We start from the raw sequence: 25,022 nt of genomic DNA, 5'->3' as shown, positions 1-25,022 counted from the left end.
TCAGAATTGGTGTCTGGTTACTGGTACTGTTTTCTGATTACATCATTCTAAGAAGTTATTGGTTGATACAATATTTGTACAAAGGAGATTGGTTGTTGCAGATCTACTTGATGTTTGATTGATATTCATGGATCCAGTCTGAAAAATTATTAAACGTGGTCCCTGGAAGAAAAGAGAAGGTTGAAGCCTTTTGTAGGTCAGCACCTACGTACTAGTACCTCAGCTAGTACAAGAGCTAAGGGGGTTGTAGCTCCCTTCCAGGAGAAGCTGGAGAACGAGAGAAGGTTGTAGCCTTCTGCAGGTTGAAGCCTGCGTACTGGTATAAGACTGCACCAGTACAAAATCATTGTAAAAAGAAGTTTCTAATTGAAAGAAGATAGAGACATATTGCAGCAGGTGGTTTTCACCCACATTGGGTTTCCACCTTATATCTTGTGTTCTTTTGTGTGACTGTCTGCTCTACTTTTCTGTTCCTGCTTACTGTTATATGGTTCTGACACACAGATTAATGATCAACATCTGAAGAATAAATTAAATTATAAGTCTGGAAGTTATACGCGAGTTTCATTAGTCAGAGTTGCGTATACACGCTGTTTCCATTAACTGAAGTAGCGTATACAAATCTTTGTATAAATTGAAAAAGAATTTGACTTAATAACACTGATTCACCCCCCCTCTCAGTATTGTTTTCAACACTACTCTCATTCCATTTTTCTCTCCTCTTTCTATATTTTTCCTCCTTATTTGACTCCCTTTTTTCTCAATAAAAAATTATACCAACTTTATTTCCTAAAACTGGCTAAGTTGAATTTTTTAAGATAGTGAGGAAGGAAAATTAGTTAAATCGCATTACTTAAAGGAAATGCCAAGTCAAAATTGCTAACACTGCCTTGGAATATTTTTATGAAACCCTCCCAATAACACTACAAGGTATAATTCCCCAAGTCACATTACCCATTTTTATGCTCAGAGATATTTTTATCATGTGAGAACTTGGAGATACTTCGATCTAACTCAATCAAGGGCCATTTAACTCAAACTTCTATTAAAATTTGGGTACCAGAGGACAAGTGGTTCCCTAAGGCTTTGATCTTTAGTCTAGAGAAAAGTGTCCAGATTTATTTTTTACTATTCTCCTAAAGTGGCTTTATAAGTGGTAAAGTCAATTTAATTTAAAAGTGACTTTATAAGTGGTAAAGTTACACTCTAATTTAAAAGTGACTTTATAAGTGGTAAAGTTACATTCTAATTTAAATGTGACTTTATTAAAGTGAATGAAGAATTAGAAAGTGAAAAAGTGACTATGAAAATAAAAGGCTAAGTAGATCTTTATTTAAGTAAGCGAGTTAAAAAATAGAAAGTGAGAATTAAATGCACATTTATTATCATCCCTAGATCTAAATCAATCTTAGCCATTAGATATTAGGGTAACCTAAAAGGTCATTTAGAAAATAAAAAGAGAAGAGGAGGAAAAGATCAATTCATTCTTTCATGAGCATTTGAGAGAAAGAGAAGAGAGAGCAAAGAGAAAATTTCTTAGCAATGAGGAAGTGAAGGAGAGCAACGAGAAGACATTTCAGCAAATCTAGGCAGCAGCATTTATTGGCACGCATCCCAAGGAAAAACCATACAGCATGAGAAAGGCACAAAAATCGAGGAAGAGGGACAGCATGTTTTGGGCGCATTTTTCGAGGCCAGATGTTTATTGTTGTTTTATTGTTGTAAAAATTTCTATTTTTGTTGTTCGCTAATTGGTACGATTTTCGAAGTGGAGTTCAAGCACAGAAATCGAGACAAGTTGTAATTTATGTTTGCTAGAATTTTTACTGTGTATTTTAGTTTCTCTGTAAAAGCATTTTCAGAAATAAAGAAGAGCTCTCAAATTGGTTTTACCTAAGAGTTGTACGGGGTTTTTCCAGGGTCACATTGACCAAAAATCACTGTGTTATTTTCTGTGTGGGGCTGTCATAATTTTGCTGTGTTTTATTTCTGCAATTTCAGCAGTGGTGAAATCTCTAAATTTGTGTTTTCAGAAAAATATTATCATTTTCAGATTTTAGAATTTTTATCATGCTTGGATTTAAAACTAAATGCATGGAGTGATAAGGAAAACTGATAACCGGAGTGGGGGTTGAAATTTCTTCATGGTATCAGAGCTTGGTTGACTGAAAAGTGTTGTTTGGGACAGCAAAATGAAAATTACAACCAGCTGATTTTTACACAGAAAACAGAAACCTTTACCACAGATTTGAAAATTTCAATCTGATAGGACAGTGAAACATGTCTTTGGGTTTGAGAGTTGAACACCGGTTGGATAGGCAGAACAACTACAGTGCATGGAAGGAGAGAATCCAGAGCATTTTTGAAGAAGCAGAAGTCTGGGGCATTATGGTAAATACCACACAGAACCCAGTAGCAATACCTGCTGACCCTGTACAGTTGCCAAAGTTTAACAAAAAAAATGCTAAGGCAAAAAGATTGATTCTGGAAGGAATCAAAGACCATGCCATTTATCATGTGAGAGGAAAGACCTATGCACATGAAATGTGGACAACCTTGACCAGTCTTTACCAGAGCTCAAATGAAAACAGAAAAATGGTCCTAAAGAAGAAACTGAAGGCCATTAAAATGGCTAACACTGACAGTGCTACAACATACCTCACAAAGATCACTTCAGTGAGAGATGAGTTGGCAGCCATAGGTGAGATTATTGCACCCACTGAGTTGGTGAGAATTGCTTTGAGTGGTCTTCCCAAGACTTAGGAGAATTTTTTGGATGGCATTGTTGCACGAGAAAACCTTCCTGATTGGGAGAGGTTGTGGGATGATTGCATTCAAAATGAGATAAGAAAGAACAATATTGGGGCAACCAAACTAGTGGAGGAGGATGACAATGTGGCATTGTTAGCAAGAAGCAAGAAGGGCAGAGCAAAGAAGCAAGCTTCCAATAGTGGAGGCAAAAGCAAAGGTAAAGGCAAGCAGCAGAACGAGAAGGACTATTTCAAAGTCAAATGTTGGAATTGTCAAAAGTTGGGACACTATGTTGTTGTGTGTCCAAGGAAGAAGAACAAGAAAGGGAAAGACAAACCCATGGCAGTTTCTGCAGAGATAGAGAGCTTCTCAGAGAGATTTGATCGGGAGTTTAAGTTCGTAGCTTGTGAGGCCACTAGTGCAAGATCACCTGCCATACAGGTTCAGAGGGAGTGTGCCTTCCCCGCTACTAGCAGAGCATCTTCTAGCATTTGGTATGTTGACAGTGGCGCTTCCCGCCACATGACAGGTGTCAGAGAGTACTTCTCAGAGCTTTTAGAGGGTGATACTTATATGGAGGTAGTACTTGGTGATGACAGCGTTGTTAGAGCAGTCGGTGTGGAGACATTGACATTTGATAGGGGACCCAAACCTCCCTTGAAAGTGTCAGATGTTCTATATGTGCCTGGAATGAAGAAGAACCTTATATCTGTCTCAGCACTTGAGGATAGAGGGTATGATGTGTTGTTCAGGAGAGGGCAAGTGCTTATATATCCTAAGGGAACTCCAACTTCTTCAGCTAGAGAGATTGGTGTGCACCATGCCAAGGTGTGCAAGTTCTCATTCCAGCCCCTAATGGCATTGAGTAGCAGCACCTGAGACAGGACTGACAGCAGATATAGAAGTTCAGAGTTGTGTGAGATTTGGCACCACAGGATGGGGCATATGTATCATGGGGCCTTGAGTACATTGCGGGCGATCACCACTGGTGTGCCAGATTTCAGTTCTAATCACCTTGATGTATGCAGAGGATGTGCTATGTGGAAGTTTGCCAGATCCCCTTTTCCCAACAATGACAGCGGAGCGACCGGGATCCTTGACTTGATTCATACTGATGTGAGTGGTCGGATGTCTCATGTATCCTTGAGTGGCTATGAGTACTATGTTTTATTCATTGATGACCACTCCAGGAAGTCCTGGATTTATTTCTTGAAGACCAAGAGTGAGGTCTTCAAGCAGTTTCAAGAGTTCAAAGCTCTTGTGGAGACCCAGACAAGTAGGAATATCAAGGTCCTTGGGTCGAATAATGGAGGAGAGTATACCCTTGGTGAGTTTGTTGATTTTTGTGCTGAGACAAGCATTAGGAGGGAGTTCACAGTTCCATACTACCCACAGCAAAATGGGGTTGCAGAGAGGAAAAAGATCCATTGCAGAGGCTGCCAAAGTCATGCTTCATGATCACGAGTTACCTTTATTTTTGTGGGCAGAGGCCTGTAACACTGTTGTGTACTTGCAGAACAGGAGTTCACATCGTGCCTTGGGGAATGTGACTCCAAAGGAGGCTTTTTCTAGGAAGAAGCCTAATGTTGGGCACTTTCGTATCTTTGGGTGCCTTACATATTCCTATGTCCCCAAGGAGAACAAGACCAAGCTAGAGCCCACTGCGGACAAGGGCATCTTTTTGGGTTATAGCAAGACCTCGAAAGCTTATCGGATTTATATTCTTGCGTAGAGGAAAGTGGTTGTCAGGCGGGATGTGAAGTTCGAGGAGGAGAGAGCTTTCAGGAGGTCACAGGGGTTAGAGTATCCAGAGTCACCTGACCCTCAGGAGCAATTGTGTCGGTCACAGGGATCCAGTGGTCAGGCATCAGGAGGTACATCGATTACAGCGTCAGGTCCATCAGTGAGCAATGGCTCTCAGAGTCAGGTGGGTGGTTCTTCGGGCAACATGCAGGGCAGTCCACAGAGCAGTTCACAGGGTAGTCCACTAACAGACAATTCGCACGGTACTTCAGCGTCTACAGGCACAGATTCAAGCATGAGGTCAGTTGGCAAGCCTTCAAGAGTTCAGGCTTCTGATGATGATGAGGATTATTTCACTCTAGTGGAAGAAATATGCTCAGGGAAGAGGAAGCCCAAGTGGCTTCAAGATACCTTGCATGAGGCCACATCAGTTGCTGGGCCAAAGAGACAGGTTAGAGAGAGTAAACCACCTTAGCGGTTTTGTAGTTACATGGCATTGGTAACAAGCATTGTTGACTCCGAGCCTTCTAGTTATGAGGAGGCAGCGAGGCAGCAGGTCTGGAGAGAGACCATGATGGAGAAGTATTCTTCTATTATGAAGAACGATGTTTGAGAGGTAGTGTCGAGCCCTGAAGGTAAATCGATTGTTACTTCCAGATGGCTCTCCAAGATAAAGCATGCTGCAGATGGTAGCATCAAGAAGTTCAAGGCTCGATTTGTGGGGAGAGGGTTCTCACAGGTAGAGGGAGTTGACTATGAGGAGACCTTTGCTCCCATAGCTCGGTATACATCTATTTGCTCCATTATATCGATTGCAGCATAGATGGGTTGGAAGATCCACCAGATGGATGTGAAGACCGCATTCCTCGATGGCTTCATTCAAGAGGAGGTTTATATTGAGCAGCCGTAGGGCTTTGAGGTGCATGGGATGGAATCCCATGTATGCAGATTGAAAAAGGCACTCTATGGCCTGAAGCAAGCTCCTAGAGCTTGGTACTCGAGGATTGATACATACTTGCAGTAGTTGGGTTTCACAAAGAGTGAGGCTGATCCAAACCTATACTTCAATGTGGTGGGTGAGGAGCCTCTCATTCTGGTGTTGTATGTTGATGACTTGATCATCACTGGTGCAGAGAGACTCATTGAGGGCTGCAAGAGAGATCTTGCTTCAGATTTTGAGATGAAGGATATCGGCTTGATGCATTGTTTTCTGGGATTGGAGGTGTGGAAGGAGGAGGGGCATTTCTTCCTGGGACAAGGGAAGTACATTGTGGATATTCTTAGCAGCTTTCACATGGAGGACTGCAAACCCATGTCTACACCTATGATCACTAACTGGAAGAAGCTTTACGCTTATGATTCCAAGTTGGTGGATTCTACCTCTATACAGAGAGTTGATTGGTTGTTTGATGTATTTGATCAACACTCGACCAGATATATGTTTTGCAGTTAAAACTATGAGTCAATACATGTGTGAGACCAGTGGAGTGCACTGGGTGGCTGCGAAACACATTCTTCGTTACTTGCAGGGGACAGTGGATTTTGGTATGGATTATAGACAGGGTGATGGAGTGAGACTGGCAGGGTACACAGATTCAGATTGGGAGGGATATGCTTCAAATAGGAAAAGTACTTCCGGGTGTTGTTTTGGGTTGGGTTCGGCAGTTGTGTCATGGATCAGTCAGAAACAACAATCAGTTGCATTGAATTCAGCTAAGGCAAAGTATATGGCTGCTAGTTTGGTTAGTTGTGAGGCCATATGGCTTCGCAAGATGTTGTTTGGTCTATTTGGTCAAGCATTGAGACCTTCAGTAATTTACTATGATAATCAGAATTGCATAAAACTCACGGAGAATCCAGTTTTTCATGACAGATCAAAGCATATTGAGATCAAGTATCACTTCATTAGAGACTATGTCCAAAAGGGTGTTGTTAAGCTTGAATACATTTCCACAAATGAGCAGGGAGCGGACATTTTAACCAAAGCCTTACCACGGGGCAAGCATGTATACTTCGGAGACAATAAGGGAGTGGTGAGGAACACTTTCCTCGGTAAGAGAGTGTTAAAATTTGGGTACCAGAGGACAAGTGGTTCCCTAAGGCTTCGATCTTTGGCCTAAGGAAAAGTGTCCAAATTTATTTTTTACTTTTCTCCTAAAATGACTTTATAAGTGGTAAAGTCAATTTAATTTAAAAGTGGCTTTATAAGTGGTAAAATTACATTCTAATGTAAAAGTGACTTTATAAGTCGTAAAGTTACATTCTAATTTAAAGGCGACTTTATTAAAGTGAATGAAGAATTAAAAAGTGAAAAAGTACCTATGGAAATAAAAGGCTAAGTGGGTCTTTATTTAAGTGTGTGAGTTAAAAAATAAAAAATGAGAATTAAATGCACATTTATTCTTATCCCTAGATCTAAATGAATCTTAGTCATTAAATCTTAGGGTAACCCAAAAGGTCATTTAAAAAATAAAAGGAAAAGAGAAGGGGAAAAAATCAATTCATTTTCTCATGAGCATTTGAGAGAAAGAGAAAGAGGAGAGAGCAAGGAGAAAATTCCTGAACAGTGAAAAGTGAAGGAAAGCAAGTAGAAAGGCACAGAAATCGAGGAAGAGGGACAGCAAGTTCTAAGCACATTTTTCGAAGCTGGCCATACAACATTTAATGCTGTTTTATTGCTGTAAAAAAATTGTTTTGCCTGTTTGCTGATTGGCATGATTTTCGATGTGGAGTTCAAGCACAGAAATGGAGATAAGTTGTAATTTGTGGTTGCTGGAATTTTCACTGTGTATTTGAGTTTTTCTGTAAAAGCATTTTCAGAAATAAATAAGCGCTGTCAAACTAATTTTCCCAAAGAGTTGTAGGGGGTTTTTGCAGGGTCACATTGACCAAAAATCACTGTGTTATTTTCTGTGTGGCTGTCATAATTTTGTTGTGTTTTATTTCTGCAATTTCAGCAGTTGTGAAATCTCTAAATTTGTGTTTTCAGAAAAATATTATTATTTCCAGATTTTAAAATCCTTATCATGCTTGGATTTAAAACTAAATGCATGGAGTGATAAGAAAAACTGATAACCGGAGTGGGGGTTGAATTTTCTTTAATTTTTTCCACAATCAAAGCTTAGGTTGAACCACCATGTGCATTAATGACCAATAATAGAGAATTCGACCTCTTCTTCCTCTTGGAACAAATTGAAGGGAAAAAATGTTATAAATGCAAGGAAATACAAACCTTCCAAACCAAATTCTATTGAACAAAGTAAACAGTCTTCTTTTTTCTCTATCATCCTCCTCTCTTTTTGCTTTTATTATTTTGTGCCAAAGGATCAATGTCTTCAAGTTCTATCATAGTCATCTTGGTGCAACCAACATATTGTGTCTTGCAAGATAAAATTTAGTTTTGATCCACCCACTCTGGTTTGTTTGATTCAATGGTATCTGGGGCAATATATTAAGAGTTATTCCAGCTATTTATTTTGGCAATTAGCTACTTTACATATGTTTTCTTCTTACTTTATTGTTCCATATTAAAAGCTAATTTGCAAAAGGACTATTACACATTATACTTTAGAAATTTTTATACACTTGTTTAGCCAGTATCTTTTGTTTTTTCTATGATTTGTTTCAGAATTACTGGTTGGAACAGCAGAAACAAACACTAGACACACCCCAAGATTGGCCAATACCAGCTCAAACGAAGAGGGAGATTTACTACGGACACTAAACGCAGATTTTCCCATATGTTCACTGATTTCTACAGCTAACTTTCAAAGTTTACATCAATTGACAGGGTTAGAAATTAGTGCTAACAATACCTCTGCTTGCTAATCAAGAATCCTTCATGGCCCCATCACTCGCTGATTGGCTTAGCAATTGTAAATGAAAATGCCCAAAATTGATGTTATTTGTTAAAATGTGTTGCGAAGTTTTGAAAACTTTCAAAAAGAATTACTAATTCCCTAATTGATTTTGAAAGTTCAACAGTGTACAAGAACTTTGCAATCAATGTGGCAAAATGTACAACAGGTAATGGATGATATATGTAATCTATTTATAAAATATTTCATTGTCTTGTGTCTTAAAAATGAGAGAAATAGTCATAATCACTATTATCTTCATACAATAAACATATTTCATGTGTGTTCTGTTTGGAATATTATTCATAGCATGTAATATTTGTTTCCTCCAACCGTGTGATTATACTAAAGACACATTGTAATTCATATAATTATCTTTACTTGTGTATTAAAATTGCTATCATATAATCTTCCCATTTGTTTCTATAATTTAAACAAAGATCGTCAATTGGGTCTAGCTCAAGTAGTTGAAGGCAGTAGTGTTATTCTCCTATCCATGTGCAATTCCCGCAAGTGACATGTTAAGCTCTTAACTTTGGTGTAATGGCTTTGAGCCATGTTGTCAAGTAGCTGAAGGTAGTAGTGTTATTCTCCTATCCATGTGCAATTCCCGCAAGTGACATGTTAAGCTCTTAACTTTGATGTAATGGCTTTGAGCCATGTTGTTGCTGTGGCCTTGTGTCCCAAAGAATATAGGATTTACCTGGATACCATCCTCTAAATGCAAGGAAGTAACCAGGGGTTTTCCCCATATATGTTACCTGGAAAAAAAATAATACAAAGATTTTTTTTTGTTTGTAAGCTTGGCAGCGGTGAGGCTACATCATGGTTATGTCCAAGAATAACACCAGAATAAGGTGAAGAATTGAACCGGTGACTTAACATCTAGGAGTATCTTAACAGCGCACCCAATCACCGTCTATCCAAGACCGCATGAACAATAATACAAAGATCTTAATAACATAAAGAAGTGAAATTTATGTATTCAATTGTAATATATTCTTTAATATATTCAATTCAGCTGTATTTTTAATATACTATGTCAAAATAAGCAGCACTGTTCTAGTAGTGAAAGCCCCATATTTGGTATGGGTCTGAAATTCACACAAGCGTTCCTATCCACACTGAAGATCTTACCCTCATCATTGAAAATTCCACAAACTTGTGAATATTTATACATCCAAAAGACCATTTGATTAGGAATAGCCTGCTAAACAAACAATGTGTGTTCTGAATCTTCATGAACTACTCCCGACTCTATATACAGTGCGGTCAGTCAAATTTCATCTCAACAGAAAATATTGCATGAAAGTTGAAAATAAACAAGGCCAGTCCATCATAAATTCGTCTCATAGAAGTTCCAACTTTGTAACTCAACTGGATCCCATTACAATTTTGTGCCAATGAATATTATCCAACTTCAAATTACAGAAGCATTATTATTCAGTGGAAAATGGCTTGCCCATAAGCATCTTCCACTTGAAGTTGACATATATGTAAGGCCCCGGGGAATTTTATAAGCTACCACCGTAGGATGGTGTGTTTCATGAAAAGAGAGACCAAAACCAAGAAAGTTGAACAAAACTATTTATAAGATAAGCATGCATTCAATAGTATTACACAACTCAATATACAAATTTAATATTTACTGACCTGAAGGGATAACAAATGCATATGCTTTCTAATCAAATGACTGTCCTAACCAAAAATCAATCGTTTACTACAGCTTCATGTTCCTTTCAATCTGTAAAGCCAGCCAGTTATAATTTGTGCAATCTGATATGGGTATAGAACGCAGAGCTTGGTACAGAATCCATCAAAAACTCAATGGAGAAACCAGAAATAAAATCCTTTCTCAAAAAGTGGGGCAAGAGAAAATCCAATAATTCACCATGTTCTTCATCTTATTTTTTGTAAGGTTAGCCTCCTTTGCACAACGAAACTTGCATATGACAAATAAGCAATACCGATATGTAAGAGTTGCCCACAAATAGCGTCTCAATACAGAGAGCTCTGGTGTGAATGCAAGTTATCAAGAGGGTAGCCAAATTTCTTGAGAGTCGGAACAGAAAGGTTTGAGCAAGCAGTCTCCTGTCATGAAAACTAGATTTACGGTCTAAAAAAACAGTATAGACAACCCCATTGTGAGGCATCCTAACGCCACCCAAGGACTCAGCCGCTCACCTGCTCATCAGCAATACATGAACATATTTCCCATAAGTACATAATTTTGTATATGATTAAACAATTATTGAAATTTCCCGGAGCACTTTGGACAGACATCCCAACATAAGTTAAATCTCTAAGTGAGTTACCAAAAATCAGGATGCAACTGCAGGTATGAACTGTTTTTAGGAGACACTTTCAAAATTCTATGATACGGGAATTCATCAGAACCAAAGTTTGTCAAATTCCAAGCACATAAAAGGTTCAAAACAAAAATGAACCAAAATATCAAAATATATTAAACACAATCTAAGAGCATAATATAAGAGATCCAATCTTAAATGTTCGTTCTTTGTTTCTTTTATGTTTCTCTGAGGCTTTAGTGTCAGATCCATCATAGATCATATCAATATATTGAACACAATATAGGGGCATGACATAGAAGATACAACCTTCGGTGCTCTTTCTTTGTTTATTTTGAGTTACTGAGTATTTAAGTGTCTGATCCATCATAGCTTACACGCAGGATTAGTTATAGGCTTCATCTTGACCTCCCTTGGGGTTCCTGAAAGGTCTGACTGCAGCTTATGCACTCAATTTAAAAGGATCTGCAACATAGTCTTCAGTAAATGGATTCCATGTGGAATTGTAATGGCAGTCGTCACTGACTGTATGTTAGCCCAAAGATTTGCCTTAACATTGAATGTAAAATTTAGGGCTACATTTGGAATAAAATGCCCACGTGCAAGTCAAACCACAATCAGGTATTGGCTTATAGATATAAGCAGGTTTGGATAAGCTGCAGGATTGATTAACTTGGGTTTGGATTAGCTGCAGGATTGATTAACTTGGGTTTGGATTCTAAACCATAATTTACAACAATCAGGCACAAAGAATTACATAAATTAAGGCTACGATTGTACTATAGAAGGCTAGATAGGAAACTGTTTTATTGATACTTGAATCACGATGGGGGGCATACCTAAAATGGCTCCATGCCAACTAGGCCAATGAGGGGTGGTTTACAATAGCTGCATGTTGGCCGGCAGAGAGTTCAAACCAAGAATAGTATATTTTCATTTCTTATTTCTCTTCCCTTGAATAAGCATTTATGATGCATTAGGCAGTCTTTCACCTACATTTATAAAGAGATCATTTCTGACCTGCAATCAATAACTTAATATGGCTTTTGATCCTGCAACCTGATAACACCAAATTACCTTCACAAATTTTGATGTTACGTTTCAGAAAATGTCAATGGAAATTATATGGGGTGAACTCAACATTACAGAGTTCACAATTCCACATCATAATATGGTTTACAATAGCTGCATGTTGACCGGCAGAGAGTTCAAACCAAGAATAGTATATTTCCATTTCTTATTTCTCTTCCCTTGAATAAGCATTTATGATGCATTAGGCAGTCTTTCAGCTACATTTATAAAGGGTTCAACATTTCTGACCTGCAATCAATAACTTAATATGGGTTTTGATCCTGCAACCTGATAATACCAAATTACCTTCAGAAATTTTGATGTTACGTTTCAGCATATGTCAATGGAAATTATATGGGGTGAACTCAACATTACAGAGTTCACAATTCCACATCAACTGTTCGTGGACATCATATGGGATGAATGCAACATTATATAGTTTATCTTTCGGCATCAACAGTTCAGGAGTACCTTGGCCATATGGGTACATTGTTGCTGATCCTTACTCAAGACGACTGATAAACACCTAATCCTCTGGCATTATGGTAAATTTTAATTAGATGTAGATATGAAATGGAAAACTCATTGAGCAAACCAACAGCCCGCGTAGTTGGAGAACCGTTTCTCCTATGTAATAAATCTCTGCCTCTCATTCATGAATAAGACATTGGAGTTTTTAACTTTTTTGAGCGATCCTCAGTCTGACATGGTATCAGAGATGAGTGCTCCTCCACCCAAACCTGCTTCTACCCTCTTCCTGCATGCCTTTCCACCAATAGTTATTCTCTCTGCAGAAGGATTGAGTTCTGCTCCTGCCTCCTATTGATCAGCATGCAAACTTTACTTTCTTCTGTCACTCTAAGTGCTTGAGTCACACTAATCGACCAAGAATTTGGTGGCCTTGATGGTGAAGCTATACATTGCTTCCAAAAAGAACGTGTCTCAGCCCTGACAGGCCCTCTCAGCATGGTGCTACAATCAAGACCTGTCTTTGTCTGAGACTCTGCACAGTCGAAGTCATTGCATCAATTCCTCTTGATCATGAAGTGGAAGATTGGTGACACTGAGGTCCTTTCACCCGCAAACAATGACGCTCAACATAACATAAGAAGTTTAACTCCAAATTGATATAGAGTATTCAGAGAAGGCCCCCTCAAGCTCATAGCAACTCTGGCATAGAACGACGAGACAAAGAGGTCCAATTCGTGGAAACCAGTTCTGAGAACAAAGGTGAGGTCCAATTCATAAATTTATCTGAGATGTACCTATCAAAAGAATGAAAAAAATATTTTTATTATTATTATTATGACTTATTAAAGCATGGGTTTCATGCTTGGGTCATTGTGTTTAAGGTCAGAGTCCCCATTGAGGACTTCTAGGGTTCACTCTGAGTCATTAGAGTCATTGTCCATTAAAAGAGACCCTTCTTGGGCTTTCAAATCATGTAAAAAGGATTACTTTTTAGTCAAAAATGCATTTAGTCTTCACCACACCAAGTCGGCCTCAAGACAGGTAATTCGACCTCATTGGAAGGCTATATATACAACGCGGTTAGAATTCATTTGGAGCATCTCACTCTCTCACACATAGTTCGATATCTAAAGCTAGAAGCTGGAAAGTGCGAAATTGAGAAAGGGCTAGAAGCAAAGCTGGAAAGGAGTGTGAGTTTCTGGAGGAAGATAGAAGACCTCAAAATCGAAATTTTGGGACAACTCTCACTCAATTCTGAGGTGTATCAAGGGAGATCGACGTTTTTCTAGTCTAGTCGAAGTTATTGCTGCTACTGCGACTAGGTCAAAGCTGCTACTTGGTTGAAGTTGTTGTTGATGTTGCTAGGTCGAAGTTGCTTTTGAATGGTTGTCATCTATAAGAAGGATTGAGGGCTGACTTGGTATGGAGGAAGTCTTTGTCTGGGTCTAGAGTCTTGGATTATCTCGAGAAACTATTGAAGGAAGAATGTTGACTGGGTTTTCCCCTAGATAGGGGTTTTGCCCTAACTGTCCACCTACATCTGTTTTCCTTGTGTGATTGTTTTGGTAATTGCTTGATGGATTAAAAAGATAAAAGAAGAACATAAAGATAAAAGAATCACAAGTAATTATATATATAAGAAAATCTTTCTGCCTTTTTGATTTTCTAACAAGATAATTGTATTCATTTTCTTGTGTCTCTTATATATAAGTTGATCCTGCCATATGTAGAACAAGGAAGAAGTTACAAGCACAAGATTATTTGTTTCTATGGCCGCGACATTTTTAGTTTGTTTGGTTGCCAAAACTATCGTCCCTGGGGTTCTGGGATACTACGAGATTCAATCTTGTTACAGGGATTTATAACATGTTCCCTACGACTCTACTTCAGACATAGGCATCGCAGGCGATAGTCCATTTCTTTGGGTTAAAAATCGAGGGCCATTTGATAGATTATATGTTAAATTATGGTATGTTCTATGCTTAGAGCAGTTTACTTATTTTTCTTCTTATTAGCCACAGATTAGCAATCACATATACATTAAGTAAAGTGCAGATAAAACATTAAATGATCAACAGAAAACAAGCCAAGACAAGAGACACAAGATGTGGCGGCTAGCCAGGGACAAACCCCAAAGCGAGGAAACCCTTTGATCAAATCTTCTTTTATCTTCAATAGTCCAGCAGAGAGAAATAGTACAAAATCTGAATTCTGTAATTTTATATCAGCAGCAGCAAACCCTAGATTAGCAAAGTCAAACTTGGTCAAACTAGCTGAAATTGACTTCTAAATTCCTTGGTCAATTTCCGGTCAACTTGTCCTCGAACAGCCTGAAAAAACAGCCCTTGAACAGCCCCATAAGTTCAGTGAATTTTCAGATTTCTGAAGTCAACTGCAGCCCTAAACTAGCGCAGTCAATACCAGTCAAACCAGAGGTCAGAACACCTCAATTTTCGTGCCAAAAATTGCGGCCCGCCTAGGAGAGGCAACCACACCCAATCCGCACTCTTGTAAGGTCAACGCTTGGTTAACGCTGGTCAAAGAGATAACCTGCTGCCCTAGCATCCTTCTTTCTGCGTCTTCCTTGCCCTAAGACGTCTTCCTTTTAGTCGCACGTGTGAGAGAGAGAGGCTCCTTTTATGCGTAGGGGAAGAGAGAAGATAAGTGAATTGAATTGTCCAAATGAGGAGAATGCTCCTTGTATTTATATGCAAACGTTGAGGTTGAATAGACATGACTGTTGGGCTTCTGAGCCTACATAAGTTTGTTGGCTGACCTTGACAATTTGTCCATAATCAAAATAAATTCATATCTCCATAAATACTTATCGGAATCGCATGATCTTTAGATCAATCCTACACATCTCGATGAGAGGAATCTAGGAAAAATATCAAAAGCCATAAATAAGGTGATCCACATGGAGTTTGGCCCTAGTTGCCAATTTTAACACTCCCTCTCAACTAGGGAGAACTTCATCTGCAATCCGTCAGACCGTCGCTGCTATCCATCCATTAAATGCACTGTCCTGTACAGCTTGACCCCACTCTACTCTGCTCTGCTCGAACCATGAAGAAGAAAAAATGATCGAGGATGTATCATACCATCCTCCACTGACCCGAAGTCAGTCTCAGAGTGTGAACCACTCTCACTGATCCCAGATCAATGGAGGTCATCCTAGCATAGGGAGTACGGTAGATACAGTGATGCGTCCATCGATAGTACTACTATGGTCCCTATTCTCATTTCCCTGCTCATTGATCAGATGAGAGGTACTTCCCATGAGTCCTAGACTGCATGGGTAGGATGCCTCGACAAGAGAACTAATCATCCTGTCCACAGAAGAACGAATCATCCTGTCCAGTGGAAGCCACGAAGAACTAATCATCCTGGCCTACAGGAGAACTAATCATCTTGCTCCACAGTCGCCACGAAGAACGAATCATCCTAGCCCACAGGAGAACTAATCATTCTGTTCCACAGTCGCCACGGAGAACGAATCATCCTGGCCCACAAGAGAACTAATCATCCCGTTCCACAGTCGCCACGGGGTGTCACAGGGAAAGGTTGAACCTTTACCCTGTACATAGTGCACCACCAGGGGATGGTGAGTCGCCCTGTGGTCACATGTCGCTCCAAGAAGTACCCTGCGCCCCCCTAGAGCTCCCAGAGCTCAATACATCATACTCGACCCTCATAAAAGGTCTCTGAACGACACCAAGTCATTCCCAGAAAGTCAGGAATTTGAACTTTCCTAGGGGCTTTGTCAGAATGTCAGCAACCTATTCATCTGTACCGATATGTTGGAGCCTTATTGCTCCTCCCTGCACCATATCTCGAATATAGTGGTACCTGATATCGATATGCTTGCAGCGATCATGAAATACGGGATTCTCTAATAAACGGATCCCGCTCTGGTTGTCACACAGAATCACGGCAGTGTCCAATGTAAATCCAAACATCTCATTGAAGTGCTCTTTCGGTCCACCACACTGCTTGCCCAATCAACATCAGTATACCAAGTAGTCTCACATCTTCGACAGTGTATCTCAACCCATGAGTGATATTGCCACGAAGATATCTCAACAGATTCTTGGCACCAATCCAATATGAGTGGTGAGGCTCAACCATATGTTGACTCAATGTGTTGACTGCAAAGCATACATCCGAACGGGAGTTCACCAAGAACATTAATGCTCCGACGAGTTGACGATACTCGGTAGCATTTCATAAAACAGGTCTGGCAGCGCTACCGCTTAACTTCTTGAAGTCAAGCTCCATCAGGGTAGTTACGGGCTTGCAGTCCACCATGCCAAATCTCTCCAATATCTTCACCACATATTTTCCTTGAGATAGGAAAATCTCCCCTGGTTTCTACCAGACTTCCAGTCCTAGGAAATAGTGCATAAGTCCTAAGACTTTCATCTCGAACTCAAAAGCCAGCTCCCTCTTACATTCGTGAGTGAGAGGGTATGCACCTATTAGAAAGAGGTCGTCAACATATAACACCAATATGAGAGGCTTGTCATCTATAATCTTAAAGTAAAGGTTAGGGTCGACTTCACTCCTAGTGAATCCCACCTTCATCAAGTAGCTATTGATCCTCTCATACCATGCTCGGGGTGCTTGCTTTAGCCCATAGAGGGCCTTCTTCAACCTGCAAACATGAGATTCTCGATCATAAATCTCAAATCCTTTGGGTTGCTCTACATAGACCTCCTCTTTGATCGAACCATGTAAGAACGCAGTCTTGACATCCATCTAATGTAGGTTCCATCCTTGCAAAACAGCAAGAGCTATGATCGAGCAGATGGTGTTATATCAGGCAACAGGTGCAAATATCTCGTCATAGTCTATACCTTCCTTCTAGGAGAAGCCACAAGCGACAAAACGAGCCTTATACTTTTCTGTACTTCCATCAACTGCGTGCTTTATCTTGTAAAGCCATTTTGAAGTGACAACTGCTTTGTCCTGGGGTTTGGGGACCACATCCCAAACATCGTTTTTCATAATGGACTCATATTCCTCGGTCATAGCATCCTTCCATACTTGATGCTTGACGGCATCTGTGAATGACAAAGGCTCATTTTGGATGATCGTGCTCATGACAGTCAAGTATCCCTGATCCCTGTTCGGCTTCTTACTTTCACGGAAGGTTCCTCGGGGTGCAATGTGTCCTTCAGCATCATCAAGTGTCCCCCTAAGCCATGAAGGCCTCTTCCTAGAAGAGGAAGGCTCTTGCGGAGGAGGATCAATAGGATCCATAGGTTCTTCCACATCGGGCATCGTCTCATCTTCTTTTTCCTTCGGTTCCCTAGTGTCAGCTTCTTTAGATCCCCTTAAAGTAGGAAGATTGTCTACCTTGCTAAGAGCCATATCTTCGTCAAAGGTGACATCATGACTAATCTCGACTTCCCTTTGACTAGCTACATAGATTCTATAACCCTTAGTATTTTCGCTATAGCCCACGAATATTCCTTTCTTTCCAGATGCACCCAATTTATTCCTTTTTTCTTTAGGCACATGAAAATATACAGGGCTTCCAAAAATTCTAAAATGAGATACGTCAGGTTTCTTACCGGTGAACATTTCTTCGGGAGTCTTGGAACCCAATGCTTGATGAGGGCATCGGTTTTGTACATATACGGCGGTATTTGAAGCTTCGGCCCATAGAAACTTCAGAAGTCTTTGATCATGGAGCAGAGCACGGACAGCGTCCACAATTGTACGATTCTTCCTTTCCGCCACACCATTCTGCTCAGGAGTATATGGTGTAGTAGTCTCCCTCTTAATGCCAGCCTCTTTGCAAAAGTCATGAAACTCATTGGATTCATATTCAGTCCCATTATCAGTCCTTAAGGTCTTGATCTTCTTTTCGGTTTGATTCTCGATCAAGGCTTTGAAGTGCCGAAACCAGGAGAACACTTCATCCTTCTTTTTCAAGAAGTATATCCAAGTCTTGCGAGAATAATCATCTGTAAAAGTGAGGTAATATAAATATCCTCCCAAGGAGTTCACAGGCATCATACCAGATATGTCTGAGTGAACCAACTGCAATATATCAAAGGTCTTGCTTTGGCTTGAGGGAATCGTCCCCTTTTTAGCTTTCCTTCGGCACATCCTGGACATACACCTTCTTGCTCTAATCTGAACTCGGGCATCCCAGTCACCATTTTTCTTACATCGGGTAGAGCTTTATAATGAAGGTGAGCAAATCTCCGATGCCATAGTTCAGACTGAAGAGATGTGTCACAAGTCATAACACCCAGCGGACTTCCACCAACCTAATATAATGAATCGACTCGAAACCCAAGAGTAAAAGCATCTTTAATGTTCTTTTTCCATACACATACCTTGCCATCGCTGAAGGCCACCTTGTAGCCTTTGTCTTCCATTGCCGAAATGGACACCAGGTTCTTTTTGAGATCAGGTACATATAATACATCTTGTAAGTGGATGGTATTACCCTGATTCAATTGAAGAGTGACATTTCCTACGCCTTTCATGGGATATTTTGAATTATCTCCAAGAACAATTTCCAGGTTGGTTTCCTTCTCTATCAGATTATAGAGAGCTTCTTTGTAACCAGTGAAGTGCCTTGAGGCACCACTATCAATAAGCCAATTTCCCAGCGAGTCCGGGGGAGCAGTAGTAGATAGAGCTGTTGGTAGATAATATTCATCTTGCTTATTGTTAACGGTGTTAGATTCATACTTGGAATTTCTTGCCTTATTGAAAGGTTGTCCTCTTCCTTGATTTTCGGCACTTCTTTTACCTCTGCCATTTGACCTGCCATTTCTTTGATTGCCTTGAGAGGGATTTTGATCATCGTCCCGGTGTGAGTCCCTTTTATCAAGGCACTCCCTTGCATGGTGACCCGTTTTATTGCAATTGTAACATCGTCCTTTTCTTCCACCCTTTGGTCCATCCTTTCCTTTGAATTTAGCCCCGGTATTGTTTCTTCTTTTAGTATGAGAAGAAAAGGCAAAGGGATGACCTTTAAGTATGGGCATTTCTTGCTCTTCCATCCTCGTTTTTTCTTGAATGCATCTGGCCATTAATTCCTCAAATCCAGGAATTACGTTATTGTTGAGAAGAGTAGTCCTAAATATATACCATTCAGATGGCAGTCCTCCAAGAATTGTGAGTGTCATTTCCCTGTCAGGAATTACTTCCCCAATAGATAGGAGATCGTTTTTGATCTCGGTGATCCTTAAGAAATATGCTTGCATACTCTCATCTTTGCCCTTCTTAATTTCCTTCAGCTTATTTCTAAGAAACGGGACTTGATTTGCATCATTAACTTTAAATAAACTCACCAGTCTATCATAGATTTCCTTGGAGGTGTTCAGCGCAGAAACATAGGCCACCAAGCGCTTGTCGATAAAGTCTCGGATGATCTTCCTTGCTTTGACTTTTCCCTTGGTCCATTTGTTCCCAGCAGCAACAGATGCATTTGATGGAGGCTCAACAATTCCGCCTCTCACATGGTCCAACACTCCCTGTTCTTCTAATGTTAGATCAAGAGACATTCCATCCGTGATAGTCAGACTTCTCACGGAGTTTGTCTTCAGCAGGGAAGTGTGTTGAGGACCCCATGATTTCTTTAAGATAGCCTTGCCAACCTTCTCTTCAGTGATTGCTCTTGCTCTTCTTGGGCTTTGTCTTCACCTCACCTCCGATACCATGTTAAATTATGGTATGTTCTATGATTAAAGCAGTTTACTTATTTTTCTTCTTATTAGCCACAGATTAGCAATCACATATACATTAAGTAAAGTGCAGATAGAACATTAAATGATCAACAGAAAACAAGCTAAGGCAAAAGACACAAGATGTGGCGGCTAACCAGGGACAAACCCCAATGCGAGGAAACCCTTTGATCAAATTTTCTTTTATCTTCAATAGTTCAGCAGAGAGAAATAGTACAAAATCTGAATTTTGTAATTTTATATCAGCAGCAGCAAACCCTAGATCAGCAAAGTCAAACTTGGTCAAACTAGTTGGAATTGACCTCTAAATTACTTGGTCAATTTCCGGTCAACTTGTCCTCGAACAACCTGAAGAAACAGCCCCAAAAGTTCAGTCAAATTGCAAATTTATGAAGTCAACTGCAGCCCTAAACTACGGCAGTCAATACCAGTAAAACCAGAGGTCAGATCACCTCGATTTTCATGCCAAAAATTGTGGCCTGCCTAGGAGAGGCAACCACACCCAATCCGCACTCTTGGAAGGTCAATGCTTGGTTAACGTTGGTCAAAGAGATGATCTGCTGCCTTAGCGTATTTCTTTCTGCGTCTTCCTTGCCCTAAGACGTCTTCCTTTCAGCCACACGTGTGAGAGAGAGAGAGGTTCCTTTTATGCGTAGAAGAGAGAGGAGAGAAGATGAGTGAGTTGGATTGTCCAAATGAGGAGAATGCTCCTTGTATTTATATACAAACGTTGAGGTTGAATAGACATGACTGTTGGGCTTCTGAGCCTACATAAGTTTGCTGGCCGACTTTGACAATTTGTCCATAATCAAAATAAATTCATATCTCCATAAATACTTATCGGAATCGGATAATCTTTAGATCAATCCTACACCTCTCTATGAGAGGAATCTAGGAAAGATATTAGAAGCCATAAATAAGGTGATCCACATGGAGTTTGGCCCTAGTTGCCAATTTTAACATTATACTACTGTCTACATTTGGTGGAAAACTTCACGCATGATGTTGGACCATACACAATCCTTGCAAGTAGAAATGCAGATGCATATCCTTTTCGAGATCGAGATCCGCCAATAATAGTAGTTGAGGTAGCAAACCAATTGGAAATCAGCAAGCAAAAGAACCAATTTTCTAAATAAGCAAAGGCATTTTACCTCGTTTAAGCAGCTATTTGAACCGAAAATACAGTTTGACTTAGTTGAGTTGTTGAATCCTTCATTTCTGGTATTCCTATCCATGTATTCTTATAATTGGCTACTTATGCATTTTTTTGTACTCACTCATATCATTGGACAGTTTGCAAGATTGTTTTTTGCATACTCGTGAGGTTTTAAATTTTTCAAGCATTGTTGGATGCAAAATGCATTCACTAAATTCCATAGTTGGTGTAGTTTTAACCGGCAAGGAAAACTACGGAAATTGGCCCAAAAAGATAAAGAGCACACACATTTTTAATGATCTATGGAATGGGGTTTGGAGAGGAGAAGCCACAGAAAAGGTTGATGACGAATTAGGATTATAAGTGAAGCTGAACAAAGCAGGACCATCCAAGCCTACATCTGCAAGAGACCTTACCATTTGGAAGAGCAAGGACAAGAAAGATTTTGCCCTCATCAATGCTACAATAAGCAAGGAGGTAAGCAAACACATTGTCTCAGTCACTGATTCATATGGTGCACTTAAAAAATTGAAAGATTCATATGATTCTCATTCAGAATTAGAACTCATACAGATGCTTGTGAAGCTTTTTAACCTTGAATTGAAAGATGATGACCCCATGCCACTAGCCTTAGAAATCAAAGTTATCATGCATGACATAGATGCCATCGAAGTTAAGATATATCTACCTCTCACAACCTTCATAAAGGCCCTCTATCCTACCTACTCTCACTACCTTGAATCTTTGCAAGCAAGTGGCCAGATGAAAAACATGACATTTGACTCCCTGGTTGAGAAGGTTGCAGAAAGAGAAAAAGCCTTTGGAAAGAAGAAGCAAGCATCACAGTCCACTGAAGAGACTATATGTGTTGCCCAAAAAGGAGAGACTGGTTCTGCCAAAGGAGACAAAGCAAAAGAGGATGTGGGAGAAGGAACTTCATATGAAGGGGGCCTAAACAGAATCAAACAGAGAGACTTGATTTGCATTGTGTCCATTGTGGTAGAAATCAGTGTTGAAAATATTGGTATTGGCAAAATATCGGCGAGGGTCCTGAAAACATCTTATCGGCAATATCGGCAAAATATCGGAAAATATCGACAAACATAAAAAATATTTTTTTCATATTTTTAAACATAGCAGATATTTTCAAAATATCACAATATTTTCAAAACAGAAAATATCGCGATACTTACTAGGAGATATATCGTTTTGCCGAAAATATCGTGATATTTACTCAGCGATATATCGTTTTGCCAAAAATATCGCAATTTTTTCAAATATCGCGATATTTTCAAATATCGGCAATATTATCAACTATTGAGAAGATTTTTCGGCGAAAATCACATCATAATTCATTTGTCGGCGCGTTTCAAACCAACAAGTGTGGTTCATCGTCAGGACAAGTTGAAGAACCAGATCATGGCAGTTGTTTGAATAGAGAGAGCAGAATATCCAACGGCTAAATTTGACCAGGAAACGGCTATACTTGACCGGGAAACTGTATTGGACCGAGGGATAGGGATAGGGAAATTCAATTAATTCAAAAGATAGTTTTGTTAAATTTATTACTATATTTGATTAAATTTAACTGTTTATATTTAATGAGAATAAACTAATAATAGCTTTATTATTATTATTAAAGCTATATAGATTAAATACAAACTAATATTATTAAATAAATTAAAATTGTTTATTAAAGGCTAACCTACTTAGCTAGTTAGATTAAAATTATTTTAAAGTTATTAGTTAAATTCATTCATGAATTCTTATTCATTTATATTAAAGTTATAATGGGATAATTAGCATCATTCTTTAAATTCCTTCATTAAGGTGAAACTTATTATATTAATTATTACACTATGCTAATAATTAACTAAGGCTTAATTTAACTTTATATAATTAATGAGTATAAAATAATAGATTTATTGTTACTGTTAAAGCTATATAGATTAAATACAAATTAATATTAAATGAAATAATAAGAAAAATTAAAATTGTTTATTAAAGGCTAACCTACTTAATTAGTTAGAAAATTGACTTAATACTAAAATAAAGGACCTAACAAGCAAAAGGTAACACACCAGAATCAACTCATTATATTGTCTCTCACTATAATATTGGATTGCATGAGGATGTGTTTAACATTGCATCTGCTTCTTGGAGACACGTGGCTGCTTGACACAAGTGCCACTTGCCACATGACATTTCAGAGATAAGCATTTGAGCAGTTTAATGAAAACATAAATGGTGTGGTATACATTGCTGACAAATCCAATCTCAAGCCATCAAGGATTCGTACAATAATACTCAAGTTGCCTGGACTATCAGATTTTGTCCTACATGATGTTCTATATTCCTCAATTGCAAAGGAACCTACTATCCCTTCTGCACATTTTCCAATAAGGACACGCCATTCATATTTTTGATGGAAAGGTTGAGATCAGGAGGACTTCTGACGACAAGATCGTCATAATTGGAGAGGAAGAAGATTTTAGTTTTTGGTAGCAACAAATAGGTGTTCTAGTCCCTATGGTGTCTATGAGGCTAGGAAACACAATTTCTCCAATACACAAAAAGGTTTCGCAAGAAACACCTCAATTAGATTAATTAGCCAATTATTAATTATTTTCCTAAGTCTAACTTAGGAAAATTGGTTAATTAAATCAGATTAATTGAGAAATTTTGATTTTGTTTTAGAGACTTCAGGAAAATTTACTTGATCGGGTCGAGACGATCTTAGATGGACACGAACCCAAAACATTCAGAATTCCATCGGAGAAGATCAAAGAACATGAAGAAAAAAAAAAGCTCCAAAACAAGCAAAAGGTAACGCACCAAAATCAGCTCATTATATTGTCTCTCACTATAATATTGGATTGCATGAGGATATGTTTAACATTGCATCTTCTTCTTGGAGACACATGGCTGCTTGACACAAGTGCCACTTGCCATGACATTTCAAAGATAGGCATTTGAGCAGTTTAATGAAAACATAAATGGCGTGGTATAAGTTGCTGATAGGTCCAATCTCAAGCCATCAAGGATTCGTACAATAATACTCAAGTTGCCTGGACTATCAGATTTTGTCCTACATGATGTTCTATCTTCCTCAGTTGCAAAGGAACATGCTATCCCTTCTGCACATTTTCCAATAAGGACACGCCATTCATATTTTTGATGTTAAGGTTGAGATTAGGAGGACTTCCGATGACAAGATTGTGATAATTGGAGAGGAAGAAGATTTTAGTTTTTGGTAGCAACAAACAGGTGTTCTAGTCTCTATGGTGTCTATGAGGCTAGGGAACACATTTTCTCCAATACACAAAAACGTTTTCACAAGAAACACCTCAATTAGATTAATTACCCAACTATTAATTATTTTCCTAAGTCTAACTTAGGAAAATTGGTTAATTAAATCAGATTAATTGAGAAAAATTGATTTTGTTCTAGAGACTTCAAGAAAAGTTACTTGATCGGGTCAAGACAATCTTAGCCATCGATTGTGATTAGATCATGGTCATCAGTTGCTCAACGAGAGATTATAAGAGCAAGTTGATGGGGCTTTGGAGAACACACAATAGACACTCAGTGGTGCGATTTGCAATGAGAAAAAGGGCGTAGAGGGAGACACCAACAGCGGGGTTTCAGTAGAGAGATTGGGGAGATAATTTTCTGGATAAATTCTCCATAGTGATTCCAACATTCCATAGACAAGAACGGAGGCCAAAATTATCTGCAGAGAGGCCATACCAAGAGGTGTGAATTAGCTAGTGCGCATTTCCAGTTTACCTAATGCAAGTGGCAGAGGCTACAGTGCGAATTCCAGTGTCGGAATTAGCTACCAAGGAGGTGCGAGTGGCTTCAGTGAGTAGCAGGCGGCAGTGTGGTTGCCAAAATGAATTTTTGGAGGCTAATTGAATTTCCCAAAACCAGTGGTGCACATTTCTAGTTA

General features: G+C 39.2%; 1 protein-coding gene across 1 annotated transcript in view; it reads right to left on the bottom strand.

The window, feature by feature from the left end:
• Positions 1-9,921: 9,921 nt before the first annotated feature.
• The window catches only part of LOC149196303 (kish-A-like protein), an 83,246-nt gene continuing 68,145 nt past the window's right edge, over positions 9,922-25,022 (bottom strand). The window contains exon 4 of the mRNA XM_089405513.1: positions 9,922-10,535. Coding sequence (XP_089261639.1) covers positions 10,468-10,535 — 68 coding nt within the window. The 3' untranslated portion in view covers positions 9,922-10,467. The remainder of the gene's footprint in view (positions 10,536-25,022) is intronic.

Source organism: Pinus tabuliformis, chromosome 2_2 (assembly GCF_031772625.1).
Source record: "Pinus tabuliformis cultivar Carrire ecotype Pingquan chromosome 2_2, CPIR1, whole genome shotgun sequence".
Taxonomy (NCBI): domain Eukaryota; kingdom Viridiplantae; phylum Streptophyta; class Pinopsida; order Pinales; family Pinaceae; genus Pinus; species Pinus tabuliformis.
The sequence above is the reverse complement of the archived record's forward strand: the minus strand, read 5'-3'. Positions and strand labels throughout refer to the sequence as shown.